Here is a 12,022-nt window from a genome sequence, read left to right on the forward strand (position 1 = left end):
CAGAGAGGCAACATGATTTTTCCTGTTAACTTCCCAAGTTTACAGTTCCTATTATTATTCCTCACAGTCTGTCTACTCCAATAATAGGAATCCATCACACATCTGAATAATAAAAAGGAAATTCACCCCCTCACTCCCCCCCCATCCCCGGCTGCCTTTTTTATTAGTGAGATTTGTGACTAAACAGGTCCTTAAACAAAAATGCCAGATTCCCTCGATGGAATTACAGCTGCCTCATATACAGTTGGGTTGTTTTATTTGTAATACCTTGTAAATCTGCTTTTTGGGGATGCCAAACTCTTCTATTGCTCTGCTCGACCTTCTCTCATCACTGAGTCCATTTTCAGATCTCTGCTTGGCTGGTGAAGGCCGAGCCAAGGTTGCACCAGGTAAAACCCACTTGGGAAAGGGGTCCAGTATTCTGGAAGTGTTCAAGGCCAGGTTGGACACAGGGACTTGGAGCAACCTGCACTAGTGGAAGGTGTCCCTGCCCATGGCAAGGGCTGGACCTGGATGAGCTTTAAGGTCCCGTCCAACCCAACCCATTCCATGACTGATTCAAGCACCCAGTAGAAATCCGAGCCCTAAAGAACATTTCCCAGTTCACAATAAGGTTGTAAACCTCTTCTTTGACTTTCTTTCCCCCCATGTCATGGGATTTACCATCTTGACGTGGAAGAAGTATCCCACCTCATGCCATTATTTTGCTCTTTTAAAGGAAGGTGACCGCATCTTACCTGTAATTCATCTAGCCAAGTGCACAGGAGGGAATTTCCTCCTGACATGTGTGGATAATGAGTGTATACCCCTAAAGAGAGAGGTCTGATTGCTCTCGCCTTGGCATTTGATAGGTCACAAATTATCCTTTGTGTTAGAAGCTCTGCACAGGGACGCAAGGGGCTGTTTGTGGGAGGGAATCCAAAGTGTTGCAAACCGACCCACATCGCTCGGAATAGAGCGCAGGAGAAGGTCTCTGCCTCCCATCTCTTCGACTGCTTCAGGTTAGGAAAAGAAATGGAGCAAGGAAACAGTTTGTGATGGGCTCTAATTGATTTTAATGTTCTAGAGGACAATAAAGAGCAAACCAGGTAATTTTTATTAAAAACGGGCAAAAAAGCCCTGCCTTACAGAAGGGTTTCAGTGCACGTTTACCCATGTGCTCACCAACAGATGGCAAAGACTCTGAAGGAACTATTGAGTCTCTGGGCTAAATGGCCTTGAACCAAGTACCATGCCAGGAAACAACATGTAGGAAAGTTCATTTCTTCTAATGAGGAAACAGATTTATTACACTAAAGGTTATGCAGGGTCTGCTTGTCCTCGGTGTGCAGCTTTATGCCTTCCTGGCCTCAATTCAGGAAGATTTGCTGGTGGTTCACCAAGGGATGGGGCCAGCAGGACCCGCTGAGTCGTTATGTCCCAACTCTAATCAGTTTTATTTCCAGCCCTCACTTGCTTTTGCCAAACAGCTGCTTGAGGAGGGGCCCGGCTTGGTGGGAGGAGCTGGGATTCCTGCAGGGATCAGCCTCTCTGCTCCAGGCTGCTTTGGCTGGGAATTTCAAGGCCAGGTTTAGATGGGGCTTGGAGCAAGCTGCTCTAGTGGAAGGTGTCCCTGGCTGTGGCAGGGGGTTGGAACTGGATGAACTTTAAGGTCCCTTCCAACCCAAAGCATTCCGTGATTCTATGATTCAGTGAAAGGTGAGTGTTGAGTTAATCCCTGACTGATTTCTGCACACGCTTTGAAGCGGAAGCAATCTCCCATCCCACCGCCTTGCTGCTACCACCCCGTAGCAACACACGCAACGTCTCTGTAACCTGATTGTCTTCTCTTTTCCTTCCATCCCTTTCTCCTTCTCTGGCCAAACAGAAAGCCCAAAGGAGAGCTCGGAGCCCACGGGCTCCCCTGCTCCCGTGATCCAGCACAGCTCCGTGACGGCCTCTCCCAACGGGCTCAGCGTGCGCTCGGCAGCAGAAGCAGTTGCCACCTCGGTGCTCACGCAGATGGCGAGTCAAAGGACAGAACTGAACATGCCGGTACCGTCACACGTCATCATGGCTCCACAGTCCCAGTCTGCTGGCAGATGATGTCCCAGCCTGGGCGTGTGACACGGAGCTCCCCGCCCCTCGCAGCCGCAGAGACTGAGCGTACCCGTGGCCCTGGGGAATGAGGAGGATTTGTATTTCTTTTCTTCTTTTGAGTCTTTTCAAGTGAGTGGAGGGCAGCTGTGGCGCTTCTCACACTGCATAGCCTGTACAGACCCTGCCCGGCCACTGCCTGTCCCCACGGGACGGCCGCACCTCTTGGGGTTGGCAACCTGTCAACTCGCAGAGTGACCCGAACACGCAGAGCTCACTTGGAAAAGCACCTTGAAAGGTTCGCTTTCAGGTCTCAGTTACATTAACACTAAACCTCCATGCTCAGTGCATCCCCTTGGCGCTTTCACTCTTCCAAGTCCCCCCCCTTTCTCCCTCCTCCTCCTCACTCCCAGCAAAGGAAAACAGCTCTTGGGAGGCTGTGACATTTAGTCGTGCTGTCAATGTATTTTATTTTTAACAGCATGCTGCTTCCAGGCATCTGCTCCCCCCTCTGCTCTCGCTACCTGAAACATTGCACCTTCGCACAAGAAGCCTCCCTGAGCTCTGAGGTTAAAGGGATCGAGGTTTGTTTCCTCGCACGCTCACTCCCAAGATGCCAGCAACAGGTTTTTTGGACACGTTGGGAATGGAATTGCCATAAATCAGTTTGTGCCCAGTGACTGGGAGAGGGGGGACACGGGGCTGGGGACACACACACACGTGTTCCCGGTTGCTTATGCTGCACTGGGAGCTGCAGACGTTCATGGATGCTCTCATACTGGGATGCTGTGGTTGCTGGAGTAAAGGTACCGGCTGGTTTAGCAGCAGAGGGGCTGCTCTCAGTCTTCCCTACAGGAATTGGTGCTGCTCTGTGCCTGCTGGGACCAGTGCAAAGGTGCTCTGGGAGGTACATGCAAGGATGAGCCGTCCCAGCAGGCAGGAATAACCCAAGTCCCAGAATTCATCATCTGGTCCCAACTCCACTACAAAGAAATCCCTCCATTTCCAAGGATCATCTCCTCTACATGTAAACTCCATGACCTTAACAATGGTGGCCTTAACTCATGAATTAGTTGCCTGTTCCAAGGGAGGGAGCACGATGCAGTGTTTCTGTTTGCCTGGGCTTTTACCTCTTCTTCACGATTCTCTTCCGCTCTTGGTGACGGAGCATCCGTTGCTTCCCAGCCGGAGCAAAGGAAGAGCAGAGCTTCCAGTTTCATGGGCTGGGTTAAAACCCCACCCTGGATGTTGAAAGACGCTTGGAATCGGGTCGGGTTTGTCGTGTGTGTGTGTCTGTGTGCGCTTCCCGAGGCGGCAAGCGACTGGAATCAGGAGTTTGGAAGCGGGAAGGGGTGCTCCGTGCGCTCGGGCTCGTGGAAGGAACCTCGCCAAAGTCCGTGGAGCTGCAACAGTCCTTGGTCTTCCTCTCCTCCTCGGGAGGTCCCTCCTCACCTGAGCTCTCGCCCACCTCAGGTTGCACTCGCCACTTTTGAGCCAAGTTGGTGGTCAAAGTGATTGCGTTTGGCTTCTCCACACTTGGAAGGTTCCCAGGGACAGCAAAACCCAAAGCATGGTCTGAGCAAGAAACCAGATCCCATTGGGGATGGGGGCAGCTCAGCCGTTGGTGTTTCTCATTGATGGGATCTGTCTTCCTACCCCTTCTTCCCTCTTCTTCAGGTTCTCCTCACCTTGGCAGTGTTGGCCACGGCGGGTCTGGGTTTGGTTGCTTGATGCTGCTCTCGTGCTCCTTTGGCTCCTCTTGCTTCCAAAGTTGTCTCATGCGGAATCGGGGTCGCTTCTGGCCTTGGTAGTTCTCATTCCCGGTTCAGATCCTTCACAGCTCCCCCCCTGGACCCTCCTTTTGTTTCTGGAAAGCTGCTTCTGCACAGTGGGTACCCCGTACTTCAGCTCTTCTATCCCAGCGTTGTTGTGTTGCTGCAGTGGGGGCTTCAGGATGTCTTAGCACCGTGAGAGCTGGGCAGAAAGAGGTTTCAGCCAGGCCGGGGATCAGGAGCTGTTTGGGATGGGCAGGATGTAAAGCCAGAGGGTTTTGCAGGACTTAGATCCAGCCTGGCTCTGGCTCCTCTCTTGGAGCTGCTGCTGGATGCGGGTTGTGGAGCTGTGACAGGGAACAGGAGAAAACCCTATCTATAACCCGCTTTGGTCTTGAGATCTGCCCAGTTTGCTTGGGGGGGAGACGAGGGGGGCTTTGGGACAAGCGCCTTTATTTCCCTGGAAATAGCAGGAATGACAAAAATGTGTTCTAAACATATTTGCTTCCTTGAATCCCTGTTCTTGGTGCGCAGTGCTCCGGGCGCAGCGGCTGGGTCCCACAGCAGCTCACCAGCTCCTCCTAGGCTCCGCAGGCGTTCGGCTCTGCAGGGAAACCCCATCTGGCCAGGGATAAGGGTGATGGAAGGAAGGGAAGAAGCAGGAATTGGGCTTTGGGCTCATCCTGCCGCTGGTGCCTTGTTTGCTTCGTGGTGTTGGGGTCGGCTGGATGAAGCAGAGGTGAGGGGATGGTTAGGGAAGAGGCAGCAGATGGTGTCAGGGCCACACACAGCAGCACTGGCATTGAATGCAGCAGCTTCCCTGGCCCTTAATGGTGCCTTTAGGGACTAAAAGTGACCCGGTTTCCTCTGGTGGGAGAGCAGAGATCTCAGGCACTGCTGGTGATGAATGGGGACTCTTCCCCCCGTCCCCCTGTCGCCCGTGCTCCCGATGCCATCGGTGCTCCCTTGTCCCTCTGTGCTCCCCTGCTTAGTGAATTGGAAAACCCCCAAATCCATGAAAACACCATTGTAAAGCTCCAAACCTGGGCAGGGAACAAGTGTCTGAGCAAACCTTACTGGTTTCCTTCATTTCATCGACAGGGTTCCGGCTTTCTGTGTCCTTTTTGGGGATGTTTTAACCCCAAAGCATCCGATACCTGAACCACTGCTGTGGAGCAGGTCCTGGAGCAGGGTTTGGGTCTTGCCAACAGCATCCCAGCAGTGGGGAAGGCAACCGAAAGCCCAGCCTGACCCTTTGCTGACGCATCTCCCCCCAGCCAGCAACTGGATGGAATCATCTGATCCCATCCCGGTGTGATGGATGGACTTCCCAAGCCATAAATGCCACATAAATGTGCACGGGATGAGGTTCATCCTTCTTGTGGTCGCAGAAGCTGATGCCGAGCCAGACCCAAACCTCAGGAGCTGAGTGTCACTGGTGGCTGTTGCTTTGCCAGTGGGATGGACATGTTTGGGTGCCTCTTTCCAGGCTCTCCACTGTGTTCTCCTCTCCTGGATCATGCCTGTGCTGATCCCAAGGAGCCGATGGGCTCCGAGCGCTTCCAACAGCTCCAAAGAGCCTAATGGCTGCTGGGTTCTTGCCCTGCATCATCCTCTCCTTCCTCATCACGTCTCTGTGAGGTTGCTTCTCCAGGCTGTAGGTGGAGAGGGCAGGATTTGGCTTTGGGGGGTGGTTTTGGGTGTAAAGTGTCCTTTCCAGCCACTTTGGTGATGCAGGTTCCCCCTGGACCCATGGCGATGGGAGAGGGTGAAGGCAGCGTTTTCCTCTCCTCCTGGTTCAGCTCATGCTTTAAGACGTTCAGGGCAAGAAGCCCCACTGGTCTCTTGCTTTGTGCTTCAGGGTGATTTCTTCTGCTCTTCACATGCTCCCAAGGGATGGAGCACCCCAGACCCTGCTTAGGTTCCCCCAGCATCATCCATCCCTCCTCCATGGCCCATTTAACATGGTCCTGGGGCTCCTCCAGGAGTTTGAAGGTCACGTTCTGGTGGTGATGGAGGTAGGGAGACCCCCAAGGGTGGCACCAGCCACTGGGGTTCATTGTCCTGGTGCATGGAAGTGGCTGAGCCCCACATCCCAGGGTGGTTGTTCCCCAGCTGAATCCCGGGAATGCTCCTTCCTTGGCCTCCCCATCCCTCAGGATTAGGGAGGTTTTGGGATCGGTGCCGCCTTTTCCTCCCCAAAGTAGCTCCTTGGTTCCGGATTCTGATGGCTCAGCAGATGTGGTCAGTGTTGGACTTTATGGATCCCTTTCGCTCTGGTTCCCCCCCCCCCCGACTTCCATGCCCTGAAACAAGCCCAGGAGGTGACACAGGGACACGACGGTCCCTGGGGAGGCAGGAGGAGGGTCTGGGGTGTCCCTTTGTCGTCCCCCCCCCCTGCTTCCTATGCCGAGCTTCCATGGGAGAAGCCAAGAAATAGGACACCCCCCACCCCCGAGGATGTACTATCTATTAAACCCCACGTATCTATTGAGTATATACAGCCCTATATAGACGTATAAGCAACTTCCCAAGCGGATGCGCAGCTCCTTATGGTTGTTCCAGCTGTAACCCCCTTCCCGCGGTGTCTCCCCACCCTGTGAGCGGGTCCTCACAGCCCCCTGGGGACACGGGGACACACGGGGGGGCCACGTCTCGTACCAAACATGTAACGTGCCTTTTATTTATGCTGCAAATATAACATTAAATATTACCCAGGAGCCGGTGCCTGCTGCCCTTTGCTTCAGGGGAGGTGACCTGGGTGAGTGGCACCCATCTGAGGTGGTTGTCACCCACTTGGGTGATGCTCTCAGCCCTCCTTCGGGGCACCATGGGGTTGTCGCCTGTCTGGGTGACACCATCCAGCCATAACTTGGGGTACCTCGGGGTGGCAGCCGGTGACCAGGCCTGGGACACACACACGGTGGTCCGGGCCCCCCACGGGCTGATTTGGGGCGATTTCCGCTTGTTTTGAGGCAAAAGGAGCGGGGGAAACGCGATCTGTGTGTGCCGTCGGGGCTGCAATAGCGCGGCGCCGCCACACGGTGGCGGACATGAGCCGCGGCGGAGAAGAGGGGGACCGAGAGGGGACCGGGATGGGGGGGGCTTGGGGGGGGTGCAGGGGGGGGTCCCTGGTCTGGGATAGGGGACAACGAGGCGGGAGGGCTCTGACTTTGAGGAGTCCCGGTCCGAGGGGGGGGTCCCGGGACTGGTGGGGTCTCTCGGTCCGAGCAGCCCCGGTGGTGCCGGTTGAGGGTCCCAGGTGGGGGATGCGGAGGGGGCCCCCATCCATTTGCCATCATCCGCCCATCACCCGTCCGTATCCGTCCATCCCCGGGGGCCGTCGCGGCTCGTAAATGGGTTCCATTAGGGGCGGGGGGGCCGGGATTGATTTAACCCCCGGCCTTTTCCCCCGGGACCCGCCGCTCCGGCCCGGCTATAAGAAGAGGCGCCAGCGGCAGCGGGCGGTGGGGGCGATGGACGGGCGGATGCTGCTGCTGCTGCTGCTGCTGCTGCTGGGGGGGGCCCTGTGCACGCCCCGCTCCTGCCCGGTGGACCCCGGCCTGGCCCCGGTGAGCGGCCTGAGGGGTTGGGGGGGGGGGGGGGCTGAGGACGGGCTCTTCTGTTGTGGTGTGCATTGGGTGCTACGGGGATGGAGTGGGTGCTATGGGGTGGGCTGGGTGCTGTGGGGTGCGTTGGGTGCTATGGGGATGGATTGGGTGCTATGGGGTGCGTTGGGTGCTATGGGGCTCTATTGGGTGCTATAGGGTGCATTGGGTGCTATGGGGTGCGTTGGGTGCTATGGGATGGATTGGGTGCTATGGGGTGTGTTGGGTGCTATGGGGATGGATTGGGTGCTATGGGGTGCGTTGGGTGCTATGGGGATGGATTGGGTGCTATGGGGTGCGTTGGGTGCTATGGGGCTCTATTGGGTGCTATAGGGTGCATTGGGTGCTATGGGGTGCGTTGGGTGCTATGGGATGGATTGGGTGCTATGGGGTGCGTTGGGTGCTATGGGGATGGATTGGGTGCTGTGGGGTGCGTTGGGTGCTATGGGGATGGATTGGGTGCTATGGGGTGTGTTGGGTGCTATGGGGCTCTATTGGGTGCTATGGGGCAGAACCCTCCGGGTCCGGTGCTGCCGTAACCCCCCCTCCCGACCTCCCCGTCCGACCCCTCCCCACAGGCCGCCGCCGTCTCACCGGGGCCGCCGCTTCCCTCCGCCTTCCTGGGCGCGATGCTCCGGTCTCTGCAGCGGCCCGGCCGCAGCCCCGGACCCCCCGTCCAGCCGCAGAGGTGAGCGGGACCCGAGGGGGTCCGGGGACAACGGGGGGGGGGGGGGGGTCCTAAGGGTCTAGGGGCGAGCCGAGAGTTTGGGGGCACCCAGAGCGGGACAAGGAGGGGGCCTGGATGGTGCCGGGTCCCGTTAGGGTCTGTCTGTGCGTGGATATCCCATGTCCGTGTCCCTCAGTCTGCTTCCATCTGTCCCATCCCCTTCTGTCCGCACTGTACCTGTCCTTGTCCATCTGTCCATCCTCTTGCATCCCTCTGTCCCCTTCGGTCCCTCTGTCCCTGTCCCTCTGTCCTTGTCCATCTGTCCATCCTCTTGCATCCCTCTGTCCCCTTCAGTCCCTCTGTCCCTGTCCCTCTGTACCAGTCTGTTCTTGTCCATCTGTCCCTCCTCTTGCATCCCTCTGTCCCCTTTGGTCCCTCTGTCCCTGTCCGCCTGTACCAGTCTGTCCTTGTCCATCCTCTTGCATCCCTCTGTCCCCTTCGGTCCCTCTGTCCCCTTCGGTCCCTCTGTCCCTGTCCCTCTGTACCAGTCTGTCCTTGTCCATCTGTCCCTCCTCTTGCATCCCTCTGTCCCCTTCGGTCCCTCTGTCCCCTTCGGTCCCTCTGTCCCTGTCCCTCTGTACCAGTCTGTCCTTGCCCATCTGTCCATCCTCTTGCATCCCTCTGTCCCCTTTGGTCCCTCTGTCCCCTTCGGTCCCTCTGTCCCTGTCCCTCTGTCCCAGTCTGTCCTTGTCCATCTGTCCCTCCCCTTGCATCCCTCTGTCCCCTTCGGTCCCTCTGTCCCCTTCGGTCCCTCTGTCCCTGTATCCCCTTGTCCATACATCCACCCTACCCAGTCCATGCGTCTGCCCCATCACAGGGTGAGGGGCCAGCCCCAGCTCAGCCCTCGCAGTTGGGACCCTCCGGCCGCCCCCTTCTGGACCATGGCGACGCCGCAGCGCTTCGGCCGCCGCCGCTGAGCCCGCATCCGCTGACTCCGTCCCAGTGTCCGTCCCTCGTCATCCGGCCCGCAATAAACTGATGCCACCCCCTGAACTGTGACTGTTCATTGGTTTGGGCTTTAAAATGTGGGGGTTTCTGCATTGCTTATTTTAATTTTTAGTTTGAAACATTTATTTCGTGTATTTTTATATTTTTTAACCTTTCTTGCTTGTTTTCTGCCAGGAATCGCAGTGGGCTCCGTGCTGAAGGGGACAGGGGGTGGCAATGTCACACAAGGCACCTCAGACAGAGCAGGGATGTGTGCAGGGGGATCCGGAATGGGACTGGGTGGGATGAAGGTCCTGGCACAAGGTAGGAATCCCCCCTCAGAGCATCATCCATTAGAATTCAATCCAAATTAAATCCAATGGGATCCCAGCTACCCTTCATATTGGGGTGGGGTATTTAGTCCTAAATCCCACTGGCACAGGTCTGTGGGCTCAGTATGTGCATCCCAATTGTCCTTTTCCCTAAAACTCCAGGAACTGAGGGAAAAACAAGGCACCGGAATCAAGCTGGGGGCAGAGGCCGGTGCTTTGATATCCGGCAGGACCAGCGGCCATGGGATCCCCATGGGATGCTCGGGAAGGTTGGAGACATCAGGAGCCAGCAGCAGGATTTAGGGAAGGTTTTATTACACTTTAGGGAAAAGGAAGTGGGGAACTGTGGGTCTGAAGGGAAGGGAGCAGGTTCAGGAGGAGGAGGCTGGAAAACCCCGGATGGGTGAACGCGGCTGCATGTAACGGATGGATCCTTCCCTCGGAGCATCCAATGGCTGCCGGCCGTGGAGGGTCCAACATCCCCGTGCTGATGGTGCTGGAAAGCTGATGCCTTGGTTTGCCATTTAATTGTACCTTAAAAATCAAACCCAAACCGATACGGAACGGCTTCAACTCCCCCTGCAATCAGAGTCGGAGCTTTGGAACAGCAACAGGGATTTAACGCATTGGCAAAGGAGCAGCCACTTTGCTTCAGCAAGACCAAACCATGATAAGGTACCCGATAAATGCTGATCCCACCACGTTCATCATAGAATCATGGAATGGTTTGGCTTGGAAAGGACCTTAAGATCCAGTTCCAACCCCCTCCCATGGGCAGGGGCGCCTTCCACTAGGCTGAGTTGCTGAAATGAGGTGCAGAACATCAGAACGAAAGCATGGGGAGAGCAAACCAACCTCTTCCCATTGGAAGTTACTGAATCCCCCACCCCATCCAGCTTCATTTCCTTCATCTTACTACAAATGAATAGCAGAGAATCCCCATGAGTTTTCCAATGACTCATTTTGAGCCTTGGCTGTTGGGGATGACTTACGCCAGCAGCGGGGACGCAGCGGGGAAGGGGATGCTGCGCGGCTCCTCCTTTAGGTACCTCTTTGTGGAGCTGCCGAACAGGAGAGCAAAGGTGGGGATAAACCACCCCAAAGTGGGGTTTCGCTTGGGATAGGGCTCATGGAGCGGTGCTGGGTCATTGCCCAGTGTGTTCCCCTCTTCCCTTCTCACCTGAACCGCTTGGTGTTGATGAGCCAGTGCACGAAGTCCTTGGCCTTCATCTGGTCCAGGTAACGGGTGAAGTCGCTGGTGAAGGTTCCTTCTGAGTGTCGCTTCCTGTTGGACACCAAGGTCTGGGCGCTCTGTGCCTCGTACGAGCTCCATCTGCTCGGGCTGGGGCAGACAACGTGGCTTTAATGCACATGGTGCCATCCTGCACCCTTCCGGGCACAGAATCCTCTCAAGCATTGACCGTGTGGAGCATCCCCCAGGAAAGCTCTAAGAATCCATGCACATCATTCCCAAGGGGGTCAGCCCAGCCTGGCCAGGTTTATTCCTGATGTTACATGGGATATCTCATCCCATATTGTTTGCCCTATGTCTTGCTTGGCTATGGTGGGTTTGTGCCTCCAATCTGCTGCTCCTGGAAAGGAGTGCAGTGCTGCCCGAGGCTCCTATCAACCCCTCCAGGATGGAGAGATGATGTTGGGATCCCTCCTATCCCAAATTCACCCCAGCAGAGGGTTCCCGATGGATTTTCCTCTCGGTGGAGTGAGGCTCAGCATCCTGCCCAAAGCATCCTGCCCAAGCATCCTGCCCAAAGCATCCTGCCCAAAGCATCCCACCCAAAGCATCCTGCCCAGCACATTGTGCCCAAAACATCCTGCCCAAACCTCTGCTCTGCTCTGCTACCTCCCACTGCATCCCGTCACTGGTTTGACACATCCAAGAATTCCAGGGGATTGGAATGTCCCCGCATGGGCTCCAGGAAGGAGCATGTCTGGAGCAAGGAGAGCAGGAACGCTGCAGTAGTGAAGCAGCGACAGCAATGGTTGAGCTGCTCCAACAGCCCCTTCCTATGGCAGCATCTCCTGGACCACCTCCACCAGCATTCCCTACCTGGATGTGTTATCCAGGTCCTTGGTGCCCATCGGCCACCCTGTGGGGATCAGCACGGCCAGCACCAGCCCGCAGAGGTTCAGCCACTGCACGACCCGCATCGGTCCTCCTGGAGAAGGCAAAAGTCACGATAGAGGCATCCATATCACGACAGGGAAAACCATCACCGCTCCCCGACCCCGGCCCTGCAGCGTGGCACGGGACAGGTCCAGCCTGGGACAGCCTCCATCCTGGGGGTCCTGGCAGCGTTTGCATGGGTGCAATGGGAAGTGCAGCCTCACAATTCCCTATTGGCACCTCTGCCATTGCTTAGGAGCAGGTGCAGAGCCCCAAGGAGGGGTTTGGCCAATCTAAAGGTAGAATTCATTGCAAGAAACCTCATCACAACCTCTATGTAGGAGCGCTGTATCTATCCAGGAGCCCTATTTCTATGTAGGAGCCCTATTTCTATCTAGGAGCCCTATTTCTATCCAGGAGCACTACATCTATCTAGGAGCATTGTTTCTGGAGCT

The 12,022-nt window shown here is 56.2% G+C and overlaps 3 protein-coding genes across 6 annotated transcripts in view; 2 read left to right on the forward strand and 1 right to left on the reverse strand.

Moving 5' to 3' along the window:
• LOC136003834 (cyclic AMP-dependent transcription factor ATF-7) overlaps window positions 1-6,568 on the forward strand; it is a 66,466-nt gene extending 59,898 nt beyond the window's left edge. For all 4 annotated transcript variants that reach the window (XM_065659807.1, XM_065659808.1, XM_065659809.1 and 1 more), the window contains exon 12: window positions 1,868-6,568. In XM_065659807.1, coding sequence (XP_065515879.1) covers window positions 1,868-2,085 — 218 coding nt within the window. In that variant the 3' untranslated portion in view covers window positions 2,086-6,568. The remainder of the gene's footprint in view (window positions 1-1,867) is intronic.
• Window positions 6,569-7,111: 543 nt separating this feature from the next.
• Window positions 7,112-9,165, forward strand: NPFF (neuropeptide FF-amide peptide precursor). The gene is made up of 3 exons (XM_065659603.1): window positions 7,112-7,420; window positions 8,035-8,144; window positions 9,001-9,165. Exons 1-3 carry the CDS (start codon window positions 7,205-7,207, stop codon window positions 9,098-9,100), a joined length of 426 nt encoding a protein of 141 aa, XP_065515675.1. The 5' UTR covers window positions 7,112-7,204; the 3' UTR covers window positions 9,101-9,165.
• Window positions 9,166-10,430: 1,265 nt separating this feature from the next.
• LOC136003649 (exendin-3-like) lies at window positions 10,431-11,611 on the reverse strand. The gene is made up of 3 exons (XM_065659456.1): window positions 11,511-11,611; window positions 10,623-10,775; window positions 10,431-10,503 (listed from the first exon to the last, which is right to left on the reverse strand). Exons 1-3 carry the CDS (start codon window positions 11,609-11,611, stop codon window positions 10,431-10,433), a joined length of 327 nt encoding a protein of 108 aa, XP_065515528.1.
• Window positions 11,612-12,022: the final 411 nt, after the last annotated feature.

This window comes from Lathamus discolor, chromosome 23 (genome assembly GCF_037157495.1).
Source record: "Lathamus discolor isolate bLatDis1 chromosome 23, bLatDis1.hap1, whole genome shotgun sequence".
Lineage (NCBI taxonomy): Eukaryota > Metazoa > Chordata > Aves > Psittaciformes > Psittacidae > Lathamus > Lathamus discolor.